At 43.1% G+C, this 16046-nt stretch overlaps 1 protein-coding gene across 3 annotated transcripts in view; it reads right to left on the bottom strand.

Moving 5' to 3' along the window:
* pacrg (PARK2 co-regulated) overlaps positions 1-16046 on the bottom strand; it is a 145969-nt gene that overhangs the window by 48638 nt on the left and 81285 nt on the right. For all 3 annotated transcript variants that reach the window (XM_029460893.1, XM_029460894.1, XM_029460895.1), the window contains 2 exons: positions 15772-15943; positions 10227-10376 (listed from right to left, as the gene is read on the bottom strand). In XM_029460893.1, coding sequence (XP_029316753.1) covers positions 10227-10376; positions 15772-15943 — 322 coding nt within the window. The remainder of the gene's footprint in view (positions 1-10226; positions 10377-15771; positions 15944-16046) is intronic.

The following is a 16046-nucleotide window of genomic DNA, read 5'->3' as shown; positions in this document are numbered from 1 at the left end:
GTAGCCAGGGTCATCTCGAACGGGATAGCATTGAACATTTCAGCAAACCTCTCAAGGACAATGAGTGATAGTTGGCAGCCCTGTTGTCAGCTAATGCTAGCTTAACTGTTATTGTTATAACTCCTGCGCTAAAGGGCAGAATTTATTCTAATTCTGTTGTTTTTGGCAGTTACCAAACAGCTCCAGATGCTTCACTTCCTTCTGGACCGGAGGAGGACCAAAACAGATTTGCATGTAGCCCGGGAAAACCAAAGACGGATTGCAATCTGATATGTGACCGGCCAAAACAGAGACACGTACATGTGGCTGAGTGTAAATGAATGTGTTTTAAAACTGGATTTTATCCGGACACAAGACATAAAAAATAACAAGCGTATGTTACTTTTGGAGTCTCTTGTGAGGAGAGGAGAGGGGAGATGGTGAGGAAAATACATAGATGTTTATCTGGGTTGTTCGCCTGAATGCCTCTGAGGATCTCGGACTGACCGTGAGGTAAGACATGCACGCCTTTATTCTCTATGACCCTAGTCCTTCTTCTACTAGTGGGTGGTCAGACATAATAAGGGTAACATCTGGTGCAGTGGATTGGCTTTCATTTCCTATGTAAATGCAGAAGCTAAAACACCCACACACATACTAGAGATCATGTTACTCTGAGACAAGATGCTACAGACGTTCCTCAAGTAATAGCCTGGGTGAAAACAGCAGAATGAATAAAGAGCCAAGTAAGTGGTATTAGTTCACTACTCGATTAAGCTTTAAAAGTAAAAGGATAAGTATAGCAAAGACACAAATAATTCTCTGTAATCAGATTTAGGGAGTAAGAGAATACATGGAACAAAATTAGATTACAAAAAAAGGTAAATGCGTTCCTTAACAAACTTAAAGAAACAATATACTGCCATGTGCACACGCAGTGCAACACTTTCTTGACACAATGGCTTCTCACGTTTGATTTCACTGCGTGGACACTTTCCAGTTCATCAAGATTATTCTTTTTGCGGAGAGGCATCCGAGAGTGAAGAGACAGTTTGTAGGGAAAGAGCAAACTGCTTCAAATTCCTGGTACACAGCAAACATAATGCAGGACAAACTAGGAAATGTGCATGTAGGTTAATGGAGTTTAATTTATATGGGTACTTCTGCTGCTCCGAGTTAAAATCCGGCAACACTAATGTGCTAAATGATTCAAGTCCTTGGATGATGACAGCATTTTAACAGCTGGAAGGCAGAACTCGCACTGAATGTGATGTTGTTGCCCTTTTCTGCTTAAAAGGCACATTTTCATTGTATTGTCCTCTTTTCTTTATTTGCAAGTGATTAAGTTGGTTACTTAATTATCGTGACACTTGGATTAAGTTACTGACGACACTTTTGAACAGGTAATTAGTTATTGTATCAGAATAAATGTTTTAAAGTAACCCTCTCAACCCTGTCTGCAGTTTAACAATATTGTAGGGTCAACATGACCCTTCTTTTCATGTAATAATTTATACTCTGTAGTTCTGCTTATCCATGTAGTTAATCAGGATATTAGATGTATGATTAGCCGTTATGTCTAACACATTCTTAATGCATGTATAACATGATAGGGATGACTAATTATGAAACTTTGCTTATTGAAATTTGCCCACTCTTGTGACTCAATTATGATATTTATTTATACATAGTATTTAATTGAAAAGTGAGATTATTTTAAAATATGATAGGAAAATAACTTCAACTACACCCTTTCATTTTAGTTTGATGGCAGCAATCGCTTTGTGAGAGTATGTATCAGTCTTCTTCTCAAATAATGGATATCACATTTGGCGCTATACAAAATATGTGTGTTGTATACTCATATCTTGCGATGGCTAGGGGAATATGAGCTGTGGAGCCAGCTAAAAACTGTTGTCTGGACGTGGGACAAGACTTGGCTAGGACAACTTTATGGAGATTTGTGTGGGTGGGGGGGGGGGGGGGGGGGGAATGCTGTGAGGGTGTTTTAGAGGGTTCTTGAGAAATAGCGTGCATTAGAATGTTAGAATAGGGTTCAATTACATCCATTAGAGATAGTGAGGACTGTGACTGCCGCATGCCTGTGTGAGAATGGAGGAGATAAGGTTTCCTCTGTCAGAGAAACATGCTGAGAAGGAGCAGTAATGGGGGTTGGGTCTCCTAAGATGCAGACAGACAGGAGACAGACCCCCAACAATGACAGGTGTGGAGGCATTATGACTGACAATGCCAGGCGGAGGACTGACTTGACAATCTTAAGTAAAAACAGTGACATAGAAATAAATCAGTATATAAAGTCTAAAATCATGTCTAGATAACTCCTTATTCTCTTTACATTTTCATAATATGTAAATGCAGCTCAGTAGTCCATGAAGGTGTCCAAGATCTAACGGCCATCCTCAAAATTCAGATTACATAATGTCATAAATATTCTACAGTTATGTCAGTTATTTTTAGTTTTCTGTTTTCTTTAGTCTACTTACATTTCTTCCCACATCCGAAAAACAGAGGGAAGTAGTGCTGTATCCTGACACTGTTAATAAAAATCTATTTTGTTCCTACTGTTTACTATGTATGTCCTTGTCTGGGACAACAAGTTAGGGAGACTGAAATGCTATTTGTGATTTGTTTTGTGAAATGTGCCTTTTTTCTTTTTTTCTTTTTTTAAGCGACGGGCCCGTTTGTGAAGGTGTTGCCGTTTATGAAAGCTGACAGGCAACCTGGTGCAGGGTGCGAATGCTGATCCAAAGCGGGCTGGACAAATGTCTGCCACACATACCAGCATTCTGTCGCTGGCTGCCTGCGGAGATGTCAAACACAATGATGTGGTGAGAGGCTGCGGGAGAGCTCGCTGCTACAAAGTCATGACACACAAAGGCACGTACAAGGACACATAAAAATATAAACGTAAAAATACATCAAAAAGCAGAACACTCATTGGCTATCAAATGGCTGACTTCCCCCCTAACCCCCGCCGCCGCCGCCGCCCTGCCCCCGCCACACACACACACACACACACACACACACACACACACACACACACACACACACACCCCGATCAACCTGATCCACGTTCGGACTGGAACGATCACCTGTCTTTAGAAAGCACAGCTAGTGTTCGCACTATTCATCTCACTCTATTGTCTAATTTCAACGACTCGATAATTGTGTTGCACGTGTCAGGCCCTCGGAGCCTGGACAATCCTGCGAATCGTTTCAAATTGGCCCAAATTCATTAATTACAGAGTGTGTTAATCTCATTGAGATGGGAGAAAAAAGGATCCTCATAATTCATCCAATTAGGTAATTGAGTGCTTCTTGGATTAGAGGGAATGAAAGAAGGAGCCCCCGCGGCGATTGAGGACTTCTGGTTCCGCAATAAGAATACATAAATGGTCGTCTACAGATTACAAGTAAGTATGTACTAAACCTGATCCTATCCATCTAAACGCTCAACATTCACTTAGAGGGTTTCTCTAACCGCTTACTTCTAGTCCACCTATTTCAAAGGTTAAAGCCTTTTAAGGGGATCAAGCACGTGCACGTGACTGTTTGCATGTGTGGATTTATGTGTGTATGATCACAGATTGTTTCGTGCAGGGAAGTTACACATTGGATGCGATGGAAGACACCTTTTTCTACTCAAATTGGTCCCAGTTGAAAGATAAGTGTGATAAAGTGAGTTGCATGTAGCTTATATGTTTATCCTCATGGCATGCTTCAGGTTCTAAAGTTCAACTCAAGCAATCTCTGTCACTGGGTCGTTCTCCAGTGTACAATAAGGATAGCAGTTAGCCGCGCTCCCCCAACTGTATATGACAACAAAAACACTCAATGAAATGCTAGCGTCTGTTATTGCTGACCACTCAGACCACATCTGATCTCACGGACATCCTGTGTGAGTAGCGGAGAGCAGAGCCTCTACAAGCGTTTGGAGCGGCTTCACAAAACATTCGGAGCACTTTGAAAGAAGAATCTATATGGACACTAAGTTGTTATTAATAATTCAAATGTCAATGTTGAGGCTTCGAAGGTTAGAACTATTTGGTACGAGCCACACAACCCTATTCCAGCAGGGCAAAGGCCATTGATGTATAAAGAGAAAGGCAGTGGCAGCATGAGGGAGGGTAAATCTGGAGGGGTGTATTTGTTTGGGTGTTGATCAATGATCTGTCTTCACCTTTAAGGTCTGTGTGTTTCATGAAATTCATGCCAGATGAAGAGGCATGCAGAATCACAATGACGTTATAAGGAAAGGATATTCAGAAATGAGTATCACAACACCGTTGACCAGCAGCAGTAGCTTGGGGAGAGGTGAGCCGGCCTCTGCACACTGAAGCAATCGAAGTGGTGCTTTGTTTAAGTTGGAGACTGCTTGTGCCAAGACGTCAAATTGTATTTCATTTTAAGGGTACTGACTGCCTCAGGGCTCCGTGCCATTTAAAGAGCGGATCCCATAATTCCTGTAAGTGCTTCACAATGCAAAAGGCACTATGTATAAATTAATGAACAAATCAACAAACACAAAGCCAAGTTCTTACTGAGACGCTCAAGCAAGCAATTATTAAAAGTACATTATCCAAACAGATGGACGATGAACAATAGACGCAGAGATACGTTCGAGCTGGAAAAGGCAAAGTGAAATGTGTCCATCACGCTCTGCAAAGCAAAAAGTTTGAGAGGGTCAATCATAGACGAAGAGTATGATGTGTATATCTGCCCAGTGTGAGTGTGTGTGTGTGTGTGTGTGTGTGTGTGTGTGTGTGTGTGTGTGTGTATGCCTGCAGAGTAGCCCAGATTACGCATGAAACAGGCTGCTTATCAGCTGACCTTTAAATTGGAGCCGCAGAGCGACTGCAGGCCTAAGGGCTGACGCTCGCACCTGATTGGCTGCTCCGCCTCAGACCTGCTGACAATAGAAATTAACAGAGCCAGGTGGGCATATCCGCAGGCGGAAGAAGTATAGGAGTGGAGGTAGATAGGGGGAGGTGGGGACTGCATTAATATAAAAATATATTTTCACAATTTCTCTCTTTTCCTCTTTTCTTAAGCTTCAGGAGAGAAGGAAAAAGTCATTATGTGCTGTGAAGCATGTTAACGGTAGAGCAGGTAAGAACAAACGAGCTCGGTATTACCTGGATTTCATCTCTCGCTCACGCTATCTTTCCTTCCATCTTTCTCTTTTCTCTCTCTCAGTTTCTCCCACTCTTTCTCTGTTTCAATGGCGGAGGGGTCGTGGCAGGCTGGGATTGCTTGATAGATAGATATCACCCGTTAGAGAGGGGTACATAGAAGAGGAGACGGGGGCTGAGGATGAGGTGTGTGTTCCGTCGTCCGCGGGGACAAGGAGCTCTGTGTGTCTGTGGAGGATGATGGATTACATGGGGGGTCACAGGTTTATGTGTGTGCGTGTGTGTGTGTGTGTGTGTGTGTGTGTGTGTGTGTGAGTGTGTGTGTGTGTGTGTGTGTGTGTGTGTGTGTGTGGGCATGGTCACCTCCGTTGTGTCACTATGCACACAGTGAAAACATGGCAGTGAATTCATTTTCACAATAGCAGCTGGAAAAGGTCATTAAATAAAACAAATGTTTGTGAATGGAAATCCCCAGGAATTAACTTCGGCACCATATATACAACAGAGCGGTGTTCTGGCAGTAAACGGGGGCATTACGTTGTATTGTGGACAAGAGCACAGGTGGCCGAGTACACTGGCATACGCTTGGCCTTCTGTCAGATTAAAATGAGTTGAGAAAAAAAAAAAAAGAGCTTTGGATTAGATTTGCCTGTGCGTGTGTTCATGCTGGCCATTTCATATGTGTACACGATCTCCAGCCACAGTTGATTAAATGTCCTTGCCTCCTTGTTCCTGACTTGTTATTCTGTCAGGGAGCGGGAGGGGTTACGAGGTCAGCCCGCTCTTCCTGTTTATTTCCGTTTCCAACGATCAGCTTGGGCTGTAACTGATCCTACGTATTCATAGAGACGTCCAACATGAGCTGTGAGTGTATGCGTCTGTGCATGTGTGTGTCATGTGATGCACAGATAAAGCAGGCCCACGGGGGAAGACAGAGTGGCCAGCCACAGCGCTGCATCTGTCACCAACAGAAAAACCTCGACAGTCGCCCAGGCACAGAAGACAAAGAGCTACTATCACAACCTCTGTGAGTGTATGTGTGTGTGTGTGTGTGTGTGTGTGTGTGTGTGTGTGTGTGTGTGTGTGTGTGGTAGACTCAGCAACGCATGTGGGTGAGACCTTATCATAGCTGGACACATTCCTAGTGGGAAGATAAAAGAGGCCAAATGAACCAGATCACCGCAGCGTGTGTGAGCAATATACGTACGAGTGTGGGAATGTGTGTTTCAGTGTGTGTGTGTGTGTGTGTGTGTGTGTGTGTGTGTGTGTGTGTGTGTGTGTGTGTGTGTGTGTGTGTGTGTGCGTGTGCGTGTGCGTGTGTGAGAGAGAGAGTATTTGTCAGTGATGAATAGGAGTTTAAGGACCTAAACCTTACAGATAAGCGGAAAAAAATCATCAGGACAACAACAACAATGCTACAATGCAGGCTCAAATAAATACCAGACGAGCCCTGGAGGCAAACATCAACTACATTCAGACACAATGTAGAGAGATGAAGAGGCTGAGGATGTCTTGAAAAACATCCCCTTATGTAGTCTTTGCCCATTTATGCTTTTCTTGTGTAGTCTTTGAAATGGTGAGGCTGAGTGAATATAAATGTTCTGTAATCAAATCATTTATCAATGAGCTGTGCTTCAAGCTATTCTAAGCGTGTACCGGTCTCTGTACTACTAGAAACATATTTATAGACTGGTAAACATGTTGCCACATGTTGATCGAGATGTGTAACACACATCTGAATGCTGAAAATGATCGGCCGGTCAAAGCAGATAGATTGTATCATTGCGTATGTTGGCATATATCGAAACAAAAATTCCAGAGCAGAGTTTCTTTTTTTCTTCCCAATATCGATTTCAATACCTCGACTTAGGATATCAGATACGGAGTACTTCTTTTTATTCATTTAAAATGTGTATACCTCACTGCATGGAACTCATTAGGATCAGCTCTATGTAAGGTAATAGTAGAACAAATCTGTATTCAATGTGGGTCGGTCATGTCTGGCCGTAGTCAGAATTGGCAGCCATTCGACCCCTCTTCAAGACCCCAGAATATTTTCTCAGTGTAGTTTACTCAGAACTCCACAAACACCCTTTCTCTCTTCCTCAGATGACAAACAGTGGATGAGTTCCCTTCTTTTGGAGCTGAGAAGAGGAATTTGCTGGATGAGGGAGCACATCTCTCCTTCATAAGGAACGTTGTTGCATTTCATTAGGGATAAGATTCATCACAGCAAGCAAACAAGAGAGCCGTGCAAATCGCATTGGAGGAATTCCTACACTATCCTCATTATTGTCTCTCACACACACACACACACACACACACGCATAAACACGCAAACATAGCTCATACGCAAAAGGCACAAAGCAAACAAAAGCTGAGAGCGCTGATTCAGGAGACAAAGGGCTACATCAAGAACGATGATACTGTGTGATTGCTCATTATTGTGTGCGCTTCAAAATGACGCATTACTGTTGTCAGTGGTGAGAATGGCAGCCGGCTGCCTGGAGTTAAACAGCAACATTGTTTCTCATTGAACAATGGAGCTGTTCTTTCTTCAGAGGCCTGGATTCCAGAGAGGCTGAGCATGCTGGGCATGAGAGTGCTCTCCTGGTCAGAGGTCCAGTGCTTTGCCTGAGTGAGAGGACACCCGAGGGTCCATTTTGGAGATGGCTGTAAAGCTCCAGCTCTGATCCTGTAAAAATGGCTCAGATAAGTATAAAGACCAATTTAACAGGTCGCAACCCTGTCTCAGAGTGGGAGCAACACAGCGGGAGTGTGTGAACACAGCCTAGGGGATCTGTCCCATGATGGGTGAGATACTGGTGATATCTAAATGTAGCCTTGTGGCGGCTGCAGTGGCTGTGAGCCTATTGATTCACAGTTAGAATAACCGAGGAGACAGGGACAAAGTCAGGTTTTGTTGCTGGGACAACGTGCGATTATATATATATTTGTGTCGTATATGTGAGCTTGTAGTGGACGTCTAGTAGAGCATTGTGTGCCCGAGGCTGGCACAGACCTAGGGAACAGTGAACAGAGAGACGCGGAGAAAGAAAGCTGGGGCCCTCGTCCACACTGAAGTCAACAGCTGCAGACGGGACACAACAGATCTATTCATGACAGATGCGCACAAATGTAGAGACCCACACATGGCACATACTGGACAGTGGCCTGTTTGTGGCTCAGGAGATAAGAGGGATGCCATGCAAGCTCTGTGAGTTACAGTGTGGGAGAGTCAAACGGAGATGTTACCACACACTACTAGACAGTCCTCTGTGTCTTGTAGTGTATTAAACACAATGATCGAGCCTGTCTGCTAGAGGCAAACACCCTGGCTCTGGATGAGACAGCCAAGTGAGCGTGGGATAGAGCTGGAGGTGTGTATAAGCGATATTAGATAATAGATGGACTTCAATGAAAGCTTTGATATCGATATAAACAAGTCACATAAAACAGAGGAGAGACAGAGACAAAGGCACACACAGGGAGAGAAAAAGTGTGAGAGAACAACAATCCTGAAATATTTGCGTAATAGAGTGAAAAGAACACAGAGTTCTGATTCACAGAGCGTTTGGTCCCCAACAGAGAAAGCGTACATTCTCTGTATTTGAAGTCGTATCTTTGTGTGTTAACAGGGAGTGGGTGGTGCAGGACATGAATTGACAGCTCATCTAACAGTAAAGCTCTAGATGAAAATGGGAGAAAAAAAACACTGGAAATATCCTATCTATCTATGAAAGTTCTTAACTATACAAACGTGTGTACTTTACTTTTGGTTAAACTTTCTGTATCATTCCGCCTCAACTCCAACCAAACTTTAAAAGAGAAACTCTACTGGATGCCTACAAAGTGCTTGCCTTGTTTAGCCAATTGGGTGCTGTGCTGTGGCAGCTGCATGGACCCCTCCCTGGCCCAGACTAGTCTCTCTAGGAGAGGTCAATAGCAGGGACGTCTGCCAGGTGAGAGGTTGGCTCGGGTTTAATCGATGCTCGCCAGAGGAGGACAGACAAGCAGTCAGGTGGGTAGACAGGCGGGTAACTACCAGGCGGAGATAAAACTATTCCTGGTGGGGTTCAACGGCCAACTGCTGAGCCTGCGCTGTGGCGGAGAAACTCACGCTTCAAAACGGTTTAGGGGATTGATTTGACAGCTAATTTACAGAGGAGATTTGCATATGGCCACGCGCTAATAAGGCAGGCTTTTCTTTTCCGTTCTTTGTCTTTCCCTCGCTATCTCCTTCCTTTTTTTTAGACCCTCAGCAAATAGTAACAGATAATGTAAGCAAATTAAAGAGACAAGAGATTCAAATTGGATATTGATTAAGAGACTAAAGCCTTGTGTTTTCTCCTGTTAAAGCCTGTGTTTAAATGATTAATTCACAATGTCACTCTCCACATCCTACTGACTGTGTGGTGAGCGGTGTTTGGGATTGCGTTGTGTCTCTAATCCTTCAATGGTCCCACATCATGTCACACCATGCTAAGTGCTTTGACACAGCCACACAAAGAGCCCTGCCTATCTGATGCCAATCTCCCAAGGTCTTGGTGTCACCGAGGTGGAGGCTTTCAGAGAGAGCAAGGACAAAGTCTCCTGCTCGACCGCGCCGCACAATGCAGCATGACTGACAGCAGAAAGGACAAAATGGAGCTTCTCTGTCAAGTGGATGTTAAAGTGGTGGGAGGAAAAGGAAAAAAGGATTCAGGGACAGGCGAATACATAGGAATCAACAGAGGATACAAAGGGGTTGAAAACAGGATGCTTTCTGCCTGGAAGTCACCAGATGCACGGTGAAACAAGAAGAGACACCAAACATCGACATAGCATTTGCCAGAACTGAGCAGCTCTGTGGAATCACCTGGTTTAATCCTACGAAAGCCTCAACACAGGCTGAACAACGCACATGAATACCTATCGCTGCCTTTCACAGGCTCGCAAATGTTTACTGTTCTTCAACTCACTGACGTAAGAGCACGTACAATGATTTATAACACAAAGGGCCTGCTTACACATACTGCTCCACAGAAGCGCAGAGCTTCGTCATGCTGACACTCCATCTGTCCATGAATGAACACTTAAGCGTTTGGAACTCACTGTTCATGTTCTTGAAGATGTTGAGAATGGGGAGGATCTGTCTGTAGTAGGGCACCAGAACCTCTCCCACCATGTCTCCAGACATCACCAGATGCTGCAGGACCTTCAGGGTGGTGCAGATCACCTGGCGGTTCCTCGTGTTCAGAGCATCTGGGCAGGACAGGACAAAAGGTGAAAAGGTCAGAGGTCGAGAAAAACGGGGGTGAAAGGACAAACGGTCAGTTACTTTTTAGACCCAATTTATGGGTTGTTTGTTCAGGCAGGTAGAGGAACAGTGAATATGGAGCGATTCTGACAACTGCATATGATACATAGGAGTGGGTTTAGCATGCACAAATTACACATACATCTTAGCCCCAACCCACTCCCTTTCCCTTGAAAGCATTTCCTTTATAGCTGGACTTTGATTTAGACGGGCTTCTCTGCAATCAGTGATTTCAAATGCACTAGGGAGGCAGGAGTAAGTGAGAGCCAATCACTGGGCTATTTGGCCTACAGCTGCACTTAACTCCATCTCCCACTGATAGAGAGAACAAAAGGGAATGATGGCGAGAGAGATGGAGGGCTAGAGAGATCAAGAGAGAGAAAGAGGAAAGGAGAAAAACAACAGAAGACAAAATGTCAGAGAGAGAGATGAAGAGATGTGACAGGCGGAGGGCAAAGGGTTAGACAATAATTGTGATTAGCAAGTAAGACTGACATATTTTTCTAGTTCTTTACCCTTGTTTTATTTGTGCTTTTTAAAGTTTTTTTTATTTTTATTTGAGCTTCTGCATGAGTGCTGTTAATTCCCTGTGCAGACTGACAGCATACCCCAAGTTAGAAAAACAGGCCTGAGCTATTTATCTTTATGAAACTGTCATTTGATGCCTACTTTCACGAAAAGAGGATGAAAATGGCATCACAGTGCTTTTTTTTGCATGTAAGCACGTACAACAAAAAACAGGAAAGAAATGAAAAAACAACATTTAAAAAAATAAAAAGAGTCAAAACAAAGAAAACAGGGTCTGAGCAGAGACACTGAGAGCTTGTGGTAAACAGAGAGGAGGAAAGATTAGAGTGTGTTTGCAGGTGAGAGAGAGATGTAGAAAGAGAGAGAGAGAAAGAAGGAGTTGTAGAAAGCACCAAAAACTGAACTCTAAGGCAAATTTTCAATCTGGCAAAATATTTTTGTCTTTTTATATTTCTTAAAACGGAAAGATCTCACAGATTCTTCCTAACAAATGATATATTCATTTAGTGAAACCTGAAGCGCTGATAATGTCTGTTGCAACAGGTTCTCCTAAACTTAATGCTGTCCCTCTCCCTCCCTCTTTCTATTCTTCTTTTCTCTCTTGACACCTGACTCTTCAAGAGGGCCGGTCACATTAATCCCACAGAACACACGGCAAGAATAGAAAAACACAAGTGATGAAATGTGTTTACTCTTCAGTCATGTTGATAACGGCGTCGCTCGTTGCCACAAGTGCGATGAAGTGTCTGTTTTACAAGCGACTTGGAGGCAGGGCTTCTAATTTGGTTCGACGCCTGTTCAGTCAACAACATAAATCCACAGAGAGAGTCTCCAAACTGCCAGTCCTCCATCTTCCACAGGGAGTCTGTCTTCCTCATCCTACTGCAAGTCATGTTACTACGGATTCACCAATCCCAACAGTTGATCCCTCGCACCATTATTGCACAGAGAAGACTGACTGAGAGAGAGACACTAAATAAAATCTTGTGTGACAGTTAGAGCACTCAGAGAACAGCATACTGCATCACCCTCTGCCGCTGTTAAAGCAGCTCATATGCAAACACAAAGCTGTCACAAGCAAGACCCACATACACTCGCACACAACAGTCACACACTGATACGCGCGCAACAAAAAAAACGTTTAAAATGAAGTTATACAATAAGGAAATCATATATTCAACAAGTGGGTGATAGGTGAAAGGGATCAAATATTTTACAATCTCATCATATTGCATTAATTCAATGTCAGTGTGTGCGTGTGAGAAAATGACTAGTGGCGCCAGGTCCATTGTTTTGTGTCCATTTGAGAGCGTGTTTCTTTGTGTGTGTGTGTGTGTGTGTGTGTGTGTGTGTGTGTGTGTGTGTGTGTGTGTGTGTGTGTGTGAGGCCTATACAGAGGACCAGCAGTGGAGATGATGCTGAATGAGCGAATGCATTGTGCTCCGTGCCATCTCTCCATCTCTGTCTTAGTGTCTCCCCAGATAGACAAACGCGGAGATATCTGCCATCACCGAGATAAGGTGGTATGTGGAATGACAGGAATTTCAAACCTACATAACAAACAATGAAATTCTAATTACCAGCCAGCGCAAACAATTTTCCCTGCTGTGACATTTGGACCGCGGGGACTGTTCAATTATTCATCGCCACTCTCGTCTTGCCGGTGGAAAAAAAGAGAAAGGGAAAAAAAATTAAGAGAGCGGGGGAGAAGGAAGCCGAGGGCCTGATATATTAATGCTGGTATAAAACCTGTGTTGGGACAAATCTGAATAAAGTAATAATCTATGCATGCAAGGACCTGTTTTATTTTCACACTGAAAATGAAACAGGCCCCTTGCATGAATGACCTTGTATTCTGTTTCCTTTGAAATGTCAGAGGAAGGGTGACACGTCGGAGAGTTTAACAGTGAAATGTTCTCGTTCATAGTATAAATATACTTTTCAGATCAGAAGAAGATGTTCCCGTGCAGAGGCGTAACTGATGATCTTCTCTTAATGAAAGTCTCATTTTTGTCCAAAGCTGAACAAATGTTATGCCAATCAACTGAGGCTCAATGGAGGCATGGCTCTGAATCCTTCTCCCTATTTAAGGAAGTCAGAAAAACCCAAACCACAGCATTTCAGTAATATTTACCCTTTCTTCTTAAGTCATGGTCTGTTTAGCTGAGGAGGATCAGAACCTTTCTTTACTTAAAGAAATCTCAGTGTTTCATATAAAACCCATTTGCCATATTCCTCCTGCACTTTCAACGGTTACTTCCAAAAAAAAAATACATTTTGAGAAAAAACAAACACCCATAACTAAAAGTATGTTCTTGTTTTCTCGCCTGTTACAGTATGAGGCAGTGTTTCTGACGTGAAGCATTTCTGACATGAGGTTAAGGGAACAGTACAGTAGGAAAGAGTTCAGCCTTTAAGTCACAGAGGATAGGGCCTTAGAGTATAATGTGAGCTAGAGCCTCCTTCATTGTGTATTCTCATTGGGTGACCTGCAGTCATCATCAAAATTCACCAGGGCCTGACGTGACTCAGTCGCTCTGCAGATAAGAGCCTGCCAGCCACACTGAAGATGTATTAACGTCAGAGGAGAAAAATATATATCTTGGCATTTTATTCTGCAGACGGCTTTTTACTTTCTTCCTTTTTCCACCATCCCCTCTTCTTCCCTGCTCCATAGAAAAGTAATTAATCTGCAACAGAGACACGGACTGGCGGCTTTGCCTTGTGGATGGCGAAACAGGCCTGATTTTTAATAAACCAAGAAGTTAATAAGAAGCAGGCCATTTAAAATTCCATTATCAGTGCAAAGTGTGTGTTTTCATGAGGAGCATAACCATAACCTTTGGGCTGGCCTCCCAGAAGCAAATGACTAAAACTGCTGAAGGGTTTGAATTTATAAACTACTGTCCAAGTTAGCGAGTGGCACGGTCGCGATGTGCATAATGTCAAGTTGGGTGTAAAGTGGGTGCCGCTTGATAAAGAGCAAAATGGACATTAGGTCATCCATATATTTAATGAAAAGGATCACATTTAAATGTATTCAACACATTTTGCTTTACTTAAAAACTTCTTTTTCCATCATTTGGAATAGTGTTGGTAAAAGACATACACAAAACTAGATATGTGTCACACTGTAAAATGTGTAATGGTTAAGACCTTGCAGTGTGTGCTCAGTGCAGTGTGCAGTGCGGTGACAGACTTTGTGCCAGGGTCAGCCTGTCACCATGTCTCTGTGTCTCCAACAGCCATGCCTAGTGTTGGCCGTCACGCCCCTCTGCCTCCACAGACGTCCAACACCCACACACAAACAAAGAACACACACACACTTACATACACGTACACACCAGCAGCCAACTGCCCATGACATGAACACTATCCCAGGCTCACTGGGCGCCACTTAAAGGCTCCCACTTTGAAACTGACACTCTGCTTGGCAGCGGCGCCGAAAACAAAAGACAGTGTGTGTGTGTGTGAGACTGTGCATGTGTGCTGAAATTCTCCAACAAAAGCCAGACTCTGCATTCCTCTAACTTCCCTGTACCTTGATTCTCCTCGTGTTTTTTTCTCTCCTCTCCTCTTTCCCGTCCACTCCACTGTAAATTCTGATGTCTATATTCATAGACCACTCTGACCTGAGACCTGACTTTTCCACCCATCTCTATCTGCCAACTTGTGTGTGTGTGTGTGTGTGTGTGTGTGTGTGTGTGTGTGTGTGTGTGTGTGTGTGTGTGTGTGTGTGTGTGGAAACATGTCAGTGCGGAAAGGTAAGGAGAACCACCACAATGACACAGTTAAATGTAGCTTGTCACCACATTGCACATGGCAGATTATCAGGCATGCTTTTAGAACCAACCTCTTCCGGCAAATGCAAAAACAAGGACGCTTCGCCCTGAGGGTTAATGTAATAATAGGAATCGCATGACTGTGAAACCAAATTAGGACTTGTCACAAGACTGGTTGCATGATAATGTTAGCATCTGTTGTACCGCAAGTATGTAAGACAGGTGAGTCTATTCCTGGTAAATTATGTTGTTCTATTTTAGTTGTAGTGCGTTGCTGCTGCACTATTGTATTGTTGGGTAAGAGTGCCATTGTGTGTCATTATTAAACATATATATCAATACATTTTAGATATACAGTAGATGCATATTATTATTATTGATTTAATCATTTCATTTCAAATTGATAATACTGTTATTTTAATGTATTCCCAGGTATTTTTAAGCTAGGTACATCTTGAGAAAATTACAAAGGACTTTCTTTAAGAGGCCTCATGTTTCCTAGCAACTATAACAGGTATTTTATTCAAACGTGTGTGTAATTAGCTTCCGATTTATTTAAGGCTGCAGCTAGCTACACTAGAAGCAACTGAGAAATGTCTGAGATCAGTTCAAAAGGTGTCATCAAAATATGAAATATTGACATAAATATTTATTAAGGCTTCAATTAAATTCTAAGATTACTAAGATCTCAGCCACTGGTAAAAAATAATAATGATATTTTAAAAGGTTAAACGTTAGTCATACTAATGTAAATGAATCAGATTGTAGAAACATTTGGCTGCAGGAGTTAATTGAATAGTATTGTAATGTAGAAGACTGCTGTGATATTGGTCCTGTGTGATTCATTATACAACACATCTTAGTGCTGAAACATAATAGCCAGTTACTTTGGTCATCTTTGGTTTCTCTCTTAATACGGGGAACACAGTGGAGTTAAAATGACATCGACACACTCGGGGTCACTTGGGAAAACGGAGCCATGTTGAGTGTGATTTGTAAAGCGTGAGAGTAGTCGCCCTCCCGGACTTACTCTTGATGGGGATGATGAGCTGGGGAATGACGGACTGGATCTTGGGGCCTCCGTGCTCCAGCATGTCATGGACTCCCTGGCGAGCGAAGAACTCGTACGGATGAACCGTCTCACATAGGCCATCGAAGAACAGAGGCAGGTAGTGGTGGTAGTCCAGCTTCTCAATCTCCACCTGAGGATAGAAATGTACATTTACATTGGAGGTATTATTAGCTGCTTCTTTAATCCGGAGACACAGACAAAGAGAGAGGGGGGGGGTAGAGTTTGCTCAAGGG

Source organism: Cottoperca gobio, chromosome 22 (assembly GCF_900634415.1).
Source record: "Cottoperca gobio chromosome 22, fCotGob3.1, whole genome shotgun sequence".
Lineage (NCBI taxonomy): Eukaryota > Metazoa > Chordata > Actinopteri > Perciformes > Bovichtidae > Cottoperca > Cottoperca gobio.
The sequence above is the reverse complement of the archived record's forward strand: the minus strand, read 5'-3'. Positions and strand labels throughout refer to the sequence as shown.